Source organism: Rhinatrema bivittatum, chromosome 5, assembly GCF_901001135.1.
Source record: "Rhinatrema bivittatum chromosome 5, aRhiBiv1.1, whole genome shotgun sequence".
In the NCBI taxonomy this organism is placed as follows: Eukaryota; Metazoa; Chordata; class Amphibia; order Gymnophiona; family Rhinatrematidae; genus Rhinatrema; species Rhinatrema bivittatum.
In genome coordinates, this window is record NC_042619.1 from 345,294,036 (window position 1) to 345,310,031 (window position 15,996).

A 15,996-nucleotide genomic window follows, 5' to 3' on the forward strand; every position below is an offset into this window, starting at 1 on the left:
AAAACAAAAACCTCTTATCTACCTATAACCTCTATCTGTCCTTAGCGATCAATATATAGAGCCCCCGAATAGCAGCATAAATGTCTTTAGTTTCTCCACTTGTGTGAGTTATTTTATGGGCGTAATGCAGGACACGGAGGGAACCTCTCTGTGCAATCTGTAATTTCGTACAAATCTTAAACTCGGCCTGATTTCCTCTCGCTGCGCTCCAGAAACCTGACTCCAGCTTACATTTTGTGCTTTAAATATGCCGAAGGTCGGAAATTCTTAGAAAAATAAATAACATAAACCCTGCTTGTCCGCCGCGGGCCCCCAAGACGATGAGGGTTTTTTTGGTTTTTTTTTTTCCCAGTCGCCGAAAAACAAACACAAAAGCAGAAAAGGAGAATGGAGATCCCTGAACTGCTGGGGGAGGGGAAAGGGAGTTGTTTGTCGCGGCTTTTCTTTCATGTCCCTTCAGAAAAAAAAAAAAAAAAAAAAAAGAAACCTTCTTTAAAGACTAGTTTTGGGAAAGAAGAGCGCAGTGCGCCGAGAGAGGATTTCTGTGCGCGCAATGCTCAGTGCAGATTCCCCACTCCTGCTAACCCTGGCTCTCCCTCCGCAGCGCCCGGGCGCTCTCTCATCCTGTTTGCTGCTGCTCCTCTTGTTATTCCGCTGCTTAATACCATTTTGTTTTCTTTTTTTTTTAACTATTTCACTTGTTTGATGACGAGGATGGCCAGACGAGCGCTTCACTTTGATTCGGGATTATTATTTTCTTTTCCTCGGTGGAGGGAAAGATCTCACCCGGGATGTTTACTCAACGCGCGCATCCCGCCTCTCCCCCCCCCCCCAATTTGCCATTGTTCAGTTGGGGGGGTGCGGGCCCCTCTGGGCCGGGGTAGGTGGGGCCCCCGGGCGCTCAGGCCCCGCGAGGGAGGGGGCAGGCAGAGCGCGCGCCCATTAGCCCAGCCCAGGGGCACGCCGGGAAGGAGCGGCGCCGCCTGGCCAATCAGAGCGGGCCGGGAGAATGACCGCGCTGCTGTTAAAGGGGGCGTAGGGAGCGGCGCTGCCAGAGAGCGCAGAGCGCGGCGAGGGAGCTGCAGCGCGGGCGAGAGAGAGGAGCTCCCTGCCTGGCCGAGTCCCGTTCCCCGGCTCCGGCTCGCTTTGGGGGGGGTGCTCGTCGTTGTTATGGCTTCTCTTTGACCCCCCCCCCTCTCTCTCTCCTGTCCCCTCCTCCCTTCCTCTTTCCTCCTCCTCCTTCCCCTCCCTCCCTCCCACCGTCATCATCCTCAGCAGCAACTTAAAAGAAAAGCAAGGAGCGGCGCTGTCATCCGATCCCGACAGCCGGGGGCCCCCGAGCCCGCGCTCGCTCGCAGCGGCACCGGAGAGCCATGAGCCGGGAGGCGGGCGGCCGAGGGCTCCCCGCGCCCCTCTGCCCCGGACTCTGCCCCTGACTTTCTGCTGCACCTGGGCTCTTTTTTTTTTTTTTAATTTTGTTTGTTTTTTGGCCACTTCTGGCCGGACGGGAGGCTTCTCCAGACCACATCGGGCCCCCTCCCCCTTTACCCTCCCGCTCTTGGCTCCGCGGTCTCCCCCTCCCCGGCTCGGAGCGGGGGCTGCGGGACGATGCTGCTGGATGCCGGACCGCAGTTCCCGTCCCTGGGCTCCTTCGCCCGGCACCACCCGGCGGCGGCGGCGGCGGCCGAGATGCAGGAGCGGGAGCTGAGCCTGGCGCCCAACGGCTTCGTGGACTCGCACATGGGCGCCTTCAAGCTGAACCCGGCCGGGGCCCACGACCTCTCCCCCGGCCAGAGCTCGGCGTTCAGCTCGCAGGCTGCCGGCTACCCGGCGGCCGCCCTGGCGCCCCACGCCGCCTACTCCTCCGGGGCGCCCTTCAACTCGCCGCGGGACTTCCTGTACCGCAGCCGCGGCTTCGGCGACTCTGCGGCCGCCTCCGCCGCCGCCGGCGGGCAGCACGGGCTCTTCGGGCCGGGGGCGGCCGCGCTGCACCACCCGCACGGCGAGGCGCAGGGCCACCTGCTCTTCCCGGGCCTCCACGAGCAGCACGCCGGCCCCGCCGTGCTGAACGGCGGCCAGATGCGCCTGGGGCTGCCCGGCGAGGTCTTCGGCCGCTCGGAGCCCTACCGCCAGGTGGCCAGCCCCCGCACGGACGCCTACAGCCACCACCAGTACGGCGCCATGAACATGGGCATGAACCTGGCCGCCGCGCACCACCACCACCACCACGCGCACCACCCGCACCACCACCACCCGGGCGCCTTCTTCCGCTACATGCGCCAGCAGTGCATCAAGCAGGAGCTCATCTGCAAGTGGATCGACCCCGAGCAGCTGGGCAGCCCCAAGAAGAGCTGCAACAAGACCTTCAGCACCATGCACGAGCTGGTCACGCACGTCTCGGTGGAGCACGTCGGGGGCCCCGAGCAGAGCAACCACATCTGCTTCTGGGAGGAGTGTCCCCGCGAGGGCAAGCCCTTCAAGGCCAAGTACAAGCTGGTCAACCACATCCGCGTGCACACGGGCGAGAAGCCCTTCCCCTGCCCCTTTCCCCGGCTGCGGCAAGGTCTTCGCCCGCTCCGAGAACCTCAAAATCCACAAAAGGACCCACACAGGTATTTTTTTTGTGTTTGTTTACTCGCCGGCTCCGCTGTCGCCTTTTTTTCCGCACCGCCGCGGAGCGCCCGCGCCCGCTTTGCTTAGGGGATTCCTTGCGTTCTGCGGTCCCCGGGCACGGTCGCTGCGCGTTGGAAAAGCTGCCCTGTGTGAGAAGATGTTTGCACACGGTTTTGCAGTTTCACTTTCCGGACGCATACTGCATTAACGACTGGGAGGTTTCCAGATACCATAGATATATAGTTATATAGATGGATTTCAATTTTAAAATAAGTTTTGTTAGCCATCTTAAAAACTCCTTGCTTATGTAAAAATATTAGACGATCAGGAAACAAGAGTTTGTTTGAATTTAGTTTATTTAATACAAAAGTGTGGTTTCCAACTTCTGTTTTGTTTTTTAATAAATTAGGTTAACTACGAAACTCATAAATCAGGGCAAATAGGGGGGGGGGAGGAAGACGATGCTTCAGGATTGTAAAACGCGTTGAGATGAACGGTAACAGAACCGAAGCATCCCTAGTACCTCATGTACTATTAATTTACTGGTACTCGCAGACAAATTGTACAGATTTCTTGTTGGAAAACCAGCATGTGGTTTTTTTTTTTGGCATTCTGATCTTTTAGGGGATTCAAAAACATATGTGTGCGTGTATGGCTTGCATTGTACATTTGGCTTTCGGGGCCTCGGGAATCTCTTCACAGGTTTCACTTTGATTTCGACACGAGAACCATTTTATTTATCTTTTTTATTTTTTTATTTTTTTTTAGCAACTTCAACTATAAATATTGACTTGGAAGGGATAAAATCAGAAGACCCATTGTTGTTTCAAGTGTTAAGCTTAATTGTAGGTGTGAGACGAGCTTTTAACAAGGTTTAAAATTAGAAATGTATTTCTTTGCAGGGAATGCCCGCTCCTGAGTCATTGTGTTTGCACAGATGTCTTCAAAACAGTTTAGGTGCTAATGGAACTTATTGTGAAGTAGTTTCCCACCAAATGGGCGATAGTTGAGTTATCGCACCTTTAAATTAAGGCAGAGCTTCTTGAAAACCGGCCAGGGGCTGATTTTGTTTAAAACTCTAAGTGGGCAGTTGGAAGGTTTTGTGGTCATCTCAAATGGTCTACGAGAAGCAGAAAAACAAACAGCTCCTCTGGAATCGTTTGCTAATGGCCAACCATTAGCATGAGGCTTTATATATTGAAATGGAGGAGATGCCTTTTCATTTTCAGACCGTTTTTACTTTTGACTACCGCAAAAACATAAAAAAAATAAAATAAAAATATATAGAGAGAGAGAGAGAAAAGCGCCCTGCAAAAAATGCAGCTCTTTCTGTTGAATTTTCAGTCATGAAATAAGTCGTTATCTTTAAGTAATTTTACAGCCACATTTTGTTAGTAATAGTGAACTTTATTTTACATCTTTTGTTCAGAGTGGTTGCTTGCTGGAAGTCATTATAAAAAGAGCATGAGAAAAATATTCCTTTGGCTTTTTTTTTTTTTATTATTATTAGAAAAGTGGGCCTTATGTGGGGGAAAAAAAAAAGAGCTTTGCCTCTTCGGTGGCCTTGAAAATGTTTGTTTTTTTTTATTGAATAAGGCCCTGTAGTGTCGTATAGCGTGTTTTGCCGGTTAGGTTGAATGTTTGCATTAACCAAGTCCTGATTTTTTTGGTTTTTTTTTTTCTCTAAGGGGAAAAGCCTTTTCAATGTGAATTTGAAGGCTGTGACCGACGCTTTGCCAATAGCAGCGACAGGAAGAAGCACATGCACGTCCACACGTCAGATAAGCCCTATCTGTGCAAAATGTGCGACAAGTCCTACACTCACCCCAGCTCTCTGAGAAAACACATGAAGGTAGCCTTGCTTTTCTCCCTTCCCAGCTGACATCCCCTCCCCCCCCCTAAGAGTTATTCATGTTTGGTTTGTGTGTGGGTTTTTTTTAGATCATCTTATAAGAGAGGTTTATTAAATTCTATTTTGAGCTTAATGAGTTGAAAAACACTTGCCCAGCTTATTCTAACGCTGGAATGGAAAGGTTTCTCTTTGGAAAGCAGAAATGCAGCGCTGCGCTGGGACAGTATTTCTGACTGGAGGAGGGGGGGGGGGGCTTGGAAAGCGATGGAGAAGTGCAACGCTTGGGTAGATTTCAGAAGCTGTGGGAATAGCAGCGAAACGTTGTTGTCTTTTTTTTGTTTTTTTGTCACCCGTACAACAAAGAGAACTAACGCCAGGCTGTGCTTGTGCTCTTCTTCACCCTTCCCCTACCCCCCCCCCCCCCCCAGGTGCACGAGTCCTCCCCCCAAGGCTCGGAATCGTCCCCTGCCGCCAGCTCCGGCTACGAATCGTCCACCCCTCCGGGCCTGGTGTCCCCCAGCACGGAAAACCCGAGCAACCCCAACCTGTCCCCGGCGGCTGCAGCGGCGGCGGCTTCGGCGGCGGCGGCGGCGTCGGCGGTGCACAGCGCTGGCAGCGGGGGAGCGGGCCACGGCGGCATCGCCTCCAACTTCAACGAGTGGTACGTCTAGGGGGGGGAGGGGGGGAGGGGGCGGGCCAGCCCCCGGGCCTCCCTTCATCCGCTCTACACCGCTTTTTTTTTTCCACCTGAATGGGAAAGGCCGCACTTTTTTTTATTTTTTATTTTTTTACCAGGAAGGATTTAACAAGTAATTATCACGAAATGATAAGCACGAAGAGAAGACACTATCCATTTTTATTTTTTATTTTAAGGAATTCGTTTTAAAACCCTGGCTCATCCCAGCCTCAGACTCTCTCTCCAATAAACTTATCTCCAGGAAGGACTTCTTACCAAGGGTGGGAAAGGTTTTTAATGGATACTTTTTGGTGTGGAAACAAACGGTGGCTTCATCTACGGATTTTCATTTCAAAAGGCGAACTTTCTCTTTCCTATGGCTGAACTAAAAATGACGTGGAAAATTGTTTTCTTTTGTATTGTGATCCTGAATATTGTGTTCTTTTTTTTTGTTTGTTTTTTTTTTATTAAAGAAAAAAAATATTCAGCTTGATTGTAAACTTCATGCGAGTATGGAGACTGGGGGGAAAGCCGAGCCAAAGTCTACAATTTTGTTTCTCCGCCATACAACAGACATTTTACCCAACAACCTTGTGAATGTATTTTTTTCTGTTAGCTGGGTTGACTTGTGGTGTTTTAGTGGTTTTTGCAAGTTCAGTTTGTTACTGTTCAGAAGATTGTGGGGGGAAAAATAAACATTGTGCCGTAGCTTTTCTGTAATAACACCCTTCCTTCTGTAAATACCCGTTACCATATTTATCCATTTGTAATTAAATTATGGTATTAACTTGCTAAAGAGGAAACAATATTTATAAAGAATGTTTCTTAACTATAAATATGTACAATTGTGCGCATAAACTGTTTCAGATTTTTTTTATTTGAAAGTTAAAGTGGTTTCATCATTTCTTGTGATGTGTTTGAGAGTAATGCATACAGAAATATAATAAAATGTGTTGAAACTACATGTACAGATTCTTTTTTTATATATACATTTTAAAAAAGGCTTGGTGCAGTGCAAATCCCAAAATAAAAAAAAAGCAAGCAAGGAAGAACTGAAAATCAAACAAATACACTTTCTGTCTTTCCTTTTCAATGAAAAATAAACATACTGAAAGACTGTTTTAGTGCTTTTTTTTATTCATTGTGGAAGCTCAGCTATTTTTATGGCATCCAAATATAGAACTACAAATCTTTCCTTTAAATTTGTCACTGTAGTGCTAAGATTTAGATCTTAAATCTTATTTTTTAGATCTTAAATTCCTAAATATTTTCTGTTTTTATAGCCCATTAAACAGATGATATACAATCTTTACTTTAGATTAATTGTAAACAGACCTTAGAAGCCTAAAAAATAGTACACATTTTGCAGGAAAAAAACGGGGTTTGACACATGATACCAAGATGTATTTAGATATCTAAAAAGGTGTTACAGGTTTTGTTTGGTTTGTTTTTTTTTTGCGGGAGTAAACAGATCAGCTAACTATATATATTGCTGTGGTTTTTTTTTTATGGGAATATTTGCAAATCAAAACATATCTTCAGCTCCTTGCACCGCATTAAAAAATCCGAGATGTTTAAACGAATATCTAGCTGCTTGATACAAAGAGCAGGAAGAGAGGAATCATGGTGGTACTTTAAAAGGGCTGCTAGCGCCCTATTGTGGTTGCAAAGTTTCTAGAGAAAATGTACAGAAAGCTGAGACACTTTGCTAAGGTCAGTTCACCACATTCCTTCCCATTTTCGAGTTATTCTGGATCCTGGAAAGGTGAAGCACCAAAAAGTGTAAAAAAAAAAAAAAAAAAATGACACGGGATTAAAATAGTCTGTAAGGGTTAGCTTTGCTTACCTTTCACATTTAAGCGATATCGGCCCTGACTAACACAAATAACTCCCCTTCCAAAAAGTGCCTTGCTATTATGTGACTGTATGAAGGCAAGCTTTGACAGGAACTGATTTTATTGGGTCCAGTCTTCCAACCCTTAGTATTAATTCAAACCTCATAATTAGAGAGCCTGAAGAAATCAAACGACTGTTAAAAGCAAATGTATTTTTGGATAATACCATTCTGCTATATTTAAATTTAGATTGCATTATTTTGATATGCTTGGGGGGGGGGTATTAGAAATTTCGCGTTGAAATTCTTGGCATAGGTATTTTTTTTATTTTTTCTGTTAAACATTATCTGCTGCGCACCTTATTTTAGCGCTAAAAATATTCCTAGCCAGTTCTGTCCTCTGGAAGTTTTATTCACGTTTTGTTATGTAAACCAAAATACTTGTCTAAGAAGCAGGACAAGCAGCTTCTTTAAAGTTCAATAAGCCAAAATATAGACTTGCTCACTCAATCTGTTTTGCTCTTTTTCATTTGTTGGCCCAACAAATGCGATGCTGCTTTTGGGAAGTTGAATATACCAAACACCCAAGAAATGAGAGGAATTCTTCCCTACCTCAATGTTTTGTTTTGGGGTTTTTTTTCCAGTTGCTTTATAGGACTGCTGAGTCTCAGCGCCCAGGAGAGTATTGTTGTGGTTTGATACCCAAAGGATCCATCTAAGTTACTGAATTCCAGCTGCTGAAATAGACCAAAAGAATTTCTACATTTAAACAAGACCTGCTTTTTGGGAACACTGTTCTTGTTTCACTTAATTTATTTTATGTGGGATAAAATATTCTTACAAAAGCATCTTTTTAGATGGGGGTAGTATTGTTTCGTTTCCTTCTAATGACTCTCCTGTGTGAGGATTTTATGAAAGCAGGATTCAATTTCTCATCTAAAACACTGGGCTGAATCTTTCCTATTATTTTGAAATAACAAAAAAAAAAAACCAGGAAGAAAAAAAAAATCCTCTCCCGCGCCCTCCCTCCCCCACCCTGCATAACCAAAATGGCTCCTCGCGGGGGCCTTGGGGAAGAAAAGACATGAAAGTGAGGTTTTTTTTTTCAGCTCGGACCAGCCGTGAACTTGAACTTGAATTTGTCTGCCCCCAGCCCCCAGCCCCCTCTTTCTCTCTCTCCCCCTCCCCCCCCCTTCAATAATAAGTGCAACGCTTTCCCAGGACTCAGCGCCAGCCCACAGTGAATTTGTTTTTTAACAATAATGGACATCGATTTTATTTGATGCGTTTCAATGATTTCCTTCTAAAACTTATTCCATTTGGGGTTACCGGGGGCTGATAATTTGAACTGCTCTCAGACCGATCCGTTTACAGTATGACCCGTAACTCTTTGGACCCTGATACAGACTTTTCCCTTCCTCCTTCTCAGACCCACAGTCCAGCTGTTTCTCTCTTATTTGGGTTTCCAGCTTGCGCGCTTTTTTTTTTTTTTTTGCGCGTCGGTGGAAGAGCGATCCTTAAAGTTTCTCCGCTCCTAGAGCAATCCTGCAGCTTTCAGTCCAAACTTTCCACTGCTGGAAGCAGGCTGAGCTCCCCTGAGCCTTCCCTTTCCATCCCCACTCATCCCAGCCCTTTTCCTTCTGTTTTCCTGCAGTACTAATCCCAAACAGAAAGGCACCATTGGCCATTGCACCGCACTTTTCACATCGGATTGCAAGTTTCATCCCAAAGAGAATGAAGAAAAGTCTTAACATGGAATTAGCTATCATCGTTTGAAAGTGCAGGACAGCATACATTAATATACATTAATATATATATATATATATATATATATATATATATATATATATTATATATTATAATTATATATATATCTATATATATAATTATAATATATAATATTATAATTATATATATATATATATATATATATATAATTATAATATTATATATATATAATATTAAAGTCTTTGCCCTAGTGTATGGCTGTAGTAAACGTCCTTTAACAATAAGACTCGCTATGAATTTCTCCAGGAGGAAAACCTGTCCTGATTATGCCTGAAATATTAGTTTTTAATAATCGGAACATTTCACACATTTCTATGACATATTGATTTACTTGAATGTTACTTAATCTATACCATTAACAACCTGTAATCATAATTAAGATTCATGATTTTTCAGTACACAAATCTCATGAGTGAATTCCTACATTAAATATTAATACGTTCTGAAACAAGGCATTTAATAGAAATATAAGGCTTGTCTCAGAACCAAAGAGGCCAAATTATCCAGTCTTAATCTCAACAAAATCATTCCTTCTGTCTTTCCCAGAATACTGTATCTAATAAATAGCAAGTACCACATCACTCACTTAATTAAATATCAATTTATTAGGAATGCAACCCAATAAGTAAGAATGCTAATGTCTCGCAATTGTTCGCTGGAAATTGTTACAAAATTATTGATTACATTTCTTACAGAATTCATTTAATAGTTTCACTGTTCCTTACCATCTTACAGAACCGCAGAATATTTATGGCAAGAGTCTTTGCGGAAAAAAAATGAGGGGAAAAGATTTGTAGATGAACAGAAACTCAATGGAATGAGATGAGAATGCGCAGCTTGTTGTAGATAATCCCTGGTTTCCATATACCTGGCACATCCCTTCTGGAGCTGCACGGACACTTACAATACCAGAAAGGATATCAAAAACTGGCAGCCATGGCTCACACTTACCGAAATGCATCAACCTATGGATTCATCTTGCAATCACAAACCTAATTATATTTTTTGGAAATTCAATTGTAATTGATGTGGTAGAACCTGAATATTTTATGTTCACCCTCCACCCCCCCCCCCCCCAACACGCTCAGCAACAGCAGAAAATGTTCTTTGGATTCTTTCCAGGAGGATTTCTTATACTTACCTAAAACTCATAGAGCAGGCTGAGGCTCAGATTTTTTCACGAAGGTGAAATCGCATTGCTTAAACTTTGAAACGAAATGCTTTAGTCAAAAAGCAATGCAAGCCTAAGAAAAAAGCGCGCAGTGGATCCGGTTTCAAACTCTGAGACCTACCAAGGACAACTCATGCCACCCCGGAAGCAATGGCAGAGAATTATTCATTGCTTCCAGATTACATAAGAGATAAATACATCTGTTTATCTTTTATTACTGCGGCACTGAAAACATATCTGTGAGAATTGTTGCTTGGGAATTGATAACGAGGCCTTTCTTACATAGGAAGAGCCTCCAACAGTGAAAGCCCACACATACTTTCCAAAAAAACCTATTAACTAAAGGATTAAGATCGATATATCTCTATCTATCTATCTACAAAATGTAAATATTTGATAGAAAATCTCATTATCGCAACTGTATCTTTTATGAGAAGAGGAAACTTAAAAATTAGAGTCTGAATATCCGTGTAAACGTATATTTAAATCTCACCTTCACGAAAAATATCTATTGAGGGTTTCTAAAAAGCTTATGAAGTGCTCGTGGATAAAACACTGAACTGGGTGCATTTTCTCAGGAGTGCAAGAAATACAGAGATTCTCTCCTTTTGTCTGCACACAGTTTTTACTTGGATTGAAAGAGCAGGGGCCCTGGTGAATGAGGCTGAGAGAATATCTCCCTCCATGCTTGGTCGGGACATTGCGGGTGGGCGAGCTAGGGCTTCTTATAGCAGAGGGACCAGGTGTGTGTGTGTGTGTGTGTGTGTCTGTGTGTGTCTGTGTGTCTGTGTGTGTGTGTGGTGTGGTGTGTGTGTGTCTGTGTGTGTGTGTGTGTGTGTCTGTGTCTGTGTGTGTGTGTGGTGTGGTGTGTGTGTGTGTGTGTGTGTGTGCGCAAGAGACAATCGCTTTATCCGAGGAGAGCGTTGGGCACGAGTGAAGGAGATTTCACCAAGCTCTGTGGGAACACATTCTTCACGCCGAGCTTATCACTTGTGGTTTGAAAATTAAACTTGGCTGTCCCAAAATACTCTCATACATTGCAATGGTTGATCAAGACTAGATTTCAGCCACAGCTTTATGTTATTTTATTTTTTCCCAGCAGAATTAATTATAGAGGGTGCACTTATTTCTTAGTCGTCTTTATTTCTTCCTTACAGATTTTAAAATTCTAATCATAGTTTTAATAAACCGGCTTTCTGTTGCTCCATCAGGTGCTGTTTGTGACGAGTATGATGTGACCTGTTTCTGATGCAAACGAGATGACCTGTAGGGAGAGAGTGAAAGGTCAGCCACACGCAGTGACCAGAGCTCTGCTCATTCCTGGCCCATGCTGCTAAGATATTGAGCCATGCAGAAAGATAAACAGAAAAGCAGGCTCCTATATCATGCATTCTTACATCTTAATTGGAGCCGATTTCCTTGCACGGGAGTAAACATTTAATATAATCTGGACAGGAAATCTATGTTTGCTTTATTTGTTTTTGTATTTTATTCCCATGAAAAGGATTACATCCACACGGCAATACCAGGGAATACAATATAATAAAGATCCACTACTCGTGTCTACTAACAACCTCATAGTTCACAGAGTGGCATATTATTAATCAAGTCAAAAGCTTAAAGTATGAAACATCATATCATTGTTTCAGCATGGGCAGCACATCACTGTGTTTCAAAATGTCCTTTCCTAAACCAGGATTTCATCCACCATGAATTACAAGTCATAAAATGAATTTTATTGAAAGAAAATATTGCTCCTAATAATTGTAAGCATTCTGACTTGGTTCATTAAGTGCACAGGGTATAAAAGTTGCTTCCTTTTTGTTTTATCACAGTAAGACAAACACCTACAAATAATTATGAAAAATAATTTTCACCATCATAAATGGAGCGTAGTTTTCTAAATCAAATATGTAAATATGAATAGAAAAAAATCTTATGGCATAACACATTCTTGGACCCATCACTATTTATATATATATATGTCACTATACATGTGCAGTAAGGTTATGAGAAATACATTGTGACTGCATAGATAGCAACCTTGTTAGATTACTACAGAGGTGACCAACTTCAGTCCTCCAGAGCCACAGATAGACCCAGGTTTTCAGGATAGCCACAATGAATATGCATGAGATACATCTGTATACAATGGGGTAATGGATGAAAACCTATCTCATGCATATTCAATGTGGCTATCCTAAAAACCTGGCCTGTTTGTAGCACTTGAGGACCAGAGTTGGCCACTCCTGGATTAATATAATGCAAAAAAAACAATACATTAAACCTAGTAAGAAATATGTGTAATTTTTTTAGTTTGCTTTAAATTAATAAAATAACATATAATCAATATACATTTTTTAAGAGTTTATTAAATAAAGGGATCATCTAATTTTATAATTATGGAAATTTTGAAGGCCTTCTTTTCTCAGAGTTTCTCCCATTCTGTGCCAATGTAAAACATCTCTGAGATATCCTTATTGACTATGATCCTGGTGAAAAATAGAAACTAAATAATGACAGTATGACATAACATTATACCAGCAAACAACGTGGACCCATTATTCACTATTTTGCATAAATATCTTTCTTAATGAAATAGCATTTATACAAATAATAAACTGTATACATTCCATTAATAACACTTTGATTTAAATAATGGGTAAGCCATATGAATGCAAGCAATATTTGAACATATCTATAAGCAACTCAGGCAGTTTTAAGCCATGCCCCTTCCATTTCTACACTGATAACTATCAACCTTCCATTCGTTGTTTTAAATTCAACTACTCACCCAAAAGTATGTTTACGACTTTTCTCATAACTGGATGCAAGTTTTTTGAGACTTAAAAAAAACCCCGGGGTTGTCCAAATCAGTCTTAAAGGGCCTCATTCCAGTCTTCGGTCAAGATTTTGGGACTGAAAATGCATGAGCCTAAATCTGCATGCTTACTGCCTCAATTGTATGGAAATTTGTCTCATGCATATTCATTTGGGATATCCAGAAAACCAGCTTATTATATGGGCCTCGAGGACCAGAGGCGAACATCGCTGCTTTAAAACTCGATTCCATGCACATTGTGCTTTGCTTTTTTTTTTAATTTAAAGATCTCATCACAGTCATGTTTGCATCGGCTTTATCTATATTATTCACCTTTCAAGCAAGCGGCGCTATCTGCAATGACCTCTACACCTAGTTCCCGGCAACTGCACACTACAGAGGGATAGATAAAAACTGCTCAATTCCTAAGCATCCGGCATCTCGTCAGAAATATGAAGGGCGTAAGAACGTGACCGGATGCGAGAGAATGCGCTCACCCTATCATTTTCATACGTCAGAAATGGATGCGTATACTAGAGAGAGAGAGAGAGAGAGAGAAAAGAAAGAATACAAGGCAGAGAGCAGACACCTCCGCTTCTAGGGATTCAGGTTTCCCAGGCCTCGGCGGTGAGTCAGTCAGTAATCCGAACACAATTTATGCTATTCCAAGGCAATGGTCAGCTGTCCAATGCACACGAGAAAGGCGCTGCTCATTCTAAGGTATCGAAGGTGGACTTCTTTACGCTTGCTTTGGCTCTAGTGTTAAAGAAACCTGCCAGATGTTGCAAAGGATTTATAATTCAGCGCCAGCACACAGCACTGGGGTTAAGGGTCCACGTTAGAGTGCTAGAGGCGGCCACCTGGTCCATATGTCAGAGGCAGACCCTCCAAGAGGACAGATACAAGATGGAGAGAGAAAAAAAAAAAGTGGTTGCCAGAATAATAAAAAAAAAAAAAAAGAAAGAAAGAAATCTCCTTATCTATATCAAAATAAATGGTTTATACATTTAGAGAATTATTTGGCTCCTTGAAAATTTGTAAGTTATGTACTATGATATTATTCATATTGGGGAAAAAGAAATAGAAGGTGCTTAGCACCCTGTCAGATATGCTCAATTTATATCATAACAGCAGTGATAAAACATAATTAAATGGAAACTGCATATGGGTGCATATCAAACAGTGAAAATGTGACATTTCTCAGCGAAACTGCATGGATGCATTGTATAGTTCATCTTTCTAGTAAGAGGAATACTATGCAAGCCCAAGATGTAAGTCACTTCCAGGGTCATTCTTACAACACCGCAAAAGCGCTCCTCGGTTATCCCACTCTGTTTTAGGGCTCTGATGAAGCCAGGTCTGGGCACTGAATGCCCGTGTCAGAGAAAAACCTGCTGAAAATACAGGGCGAAAAGAAGATAAAGGGCAGATCGCTCAGAGTCGAATGGTAAAACTTGTTTCAATTATGAAAAAGGTTAAAAGTGTTCTTTCCCCTTGACGTTTCCTCCAAGCCTGGGGTCTCTTGGGATAGTATTGCAAGCGTCCTATGTTTTTAGAAATCAGTGGAGGGAGGGGGGGACTATTTTCCTTTCATCGCTAACCTGATGCTACTGCTAGGAACAGGACTGGCCCCGGATACAGTGCCCAGTGCCCAGGGTGCTGCTTAATGGTAACATTTGCACCCCGCTTTGAAAATAGCCAGTGCGCAGGTTTCAGCCCGCAGGTGCAATACAATCTGTTTTGCCTTGCGCTCGGTCTGCACGCATTTCAAAATGAGGGTCTCTGGGACTGCTTCTTAGGAAGGGTGACATTGGTAGGGGCAATTTTACTCTTGATGAATTCATCATCGTCCTGCACTATAAATGAGGGAGAAACCAGACACATTTTAGTGCTGACGCGAAACTGATAATGCCTAGAGACGGTTGTCAAATCTGGTGTCCTCATATTTTTTACATTATTTTTTTTATTTATGAAAATTCGATATGCCAGCTTTACCAAGTTGGTCTGGGCTCAAGGCTGATTGCGATCAAATGTATAGTAGAATATGTTTAGGCTTAGGTTTCTACTAAGCATAGAAAAAAGAACCACAGGGCCCCTACATTTCAAAAGCAATTGTGTGCATGTGTGTGTATGTGTGTGTGTGTGTGAATGAGCGTGTGTGTGTGTGGGTGTATGTGAGTGTGTGTGTGTGTGTGTGTGTGTGAATGAGTGTATGAGCGTGTGTGTGGGTGTATGTGTGTGTGTGAGTGTATGAGCGTGTGTGTGTGTGTGTGTGTGAGTGTGAGTGTGAGTGTGTGTGTGTGAATGAGTGTGTGTATGTGAGTGTGTGGGTGTGTGTCTAGATACCATCAATCGCTGGTTAAAGCATAACAAATTGTTACTTAATACTAATAAGTCTACTATGCTATTAATTCATCGTGCATTATCTATCCCAATTCAAAATTCTCTGGTTATTGACAACATGTCTTTTTCCCTTCTGAATCCGATTAAGAGTTTAGGATTTTTGATTGATTCCACATTATCTTTTAGACCTCAAATTAAAATGTTAATCAAAACTGGGTTTTTTAAATTGCGATTGTTGGTTGGTTTACGCCATTTGTTATTTGAGAGAGATTTTTTGACGGTTGTCCGGGCACTTATCTTCCCACACATTGACTATTGCAATGGTCTCTATATAGGCTTGCCTAAATGTTATATTCAGCCCATACAGTTATTACTAAATTCTGCTGCTAGGTTAGTCTCTAATTCAAAACGTTTTGAGAGGATTTCACCAGTTCTGTGCAATCTCAATTGGTTGCCAGTTCATGAACGGATTGTCTTTAAAATAGGGATGATAGTTTTCAAACTTCGTACATCTAATTCTCCTTATTGGTTTAATGCACTTTTGAGGATCCATAAACCTGCTAGATGCTTGAGATCGTCACAGTTGAATTTGTTGGAGGTCCCTTCTGTCCGTCAAGCTCGTTTATTTATCACTAGAGAGACATCCTTTTCGATAGCGGCACCCTGTCAATGGAACCTTATTCCTTTAGAGTTAAGATCTCTCGAAGATGTCAAGAAATTTAAAACATCTTTTAAAGAATTTCTGCTTGCCCGTGCATTTAATGTTTAAAACCGCGGAGAGAAGTCTTGTTCATATGACAGTTGATGATTCAGTAATTGGTCTTATTTAAGTTACTATGATGTATATTATCATTGTTATGATTTATGATTTTGGCTTCTGTGAAACTATATGTTTGTA

The 15,996-nt window shown here is 42.5% G+C and overlaps 1 protein-coding gene across 1 annotated transcript; it reads left to right on the forward strand.

Annotated features, from left to right (window-relative positions):
- Positions 1 to 1,497: 1,497 nt before the first annotated feature.
- ZIC2 (Zic family member 2) lies at positions 1,498 to 5,136 on the forward strand. The gene is given in 4 exon segments (XM_029601863.1): positions 1,498 to 2,541; positions 2,543 to 2,612; positions 4,302 to 4,465; positions 4,894 to 5,136. Coding segments are annotated over 4 exon segments (1,410 nt in total). The 5' UTR covers positions 1,498 to 1,608.
- The last annotated feature ends 10,860 nt before the right edge of the window (positions 5,137 to 15,996 follow it).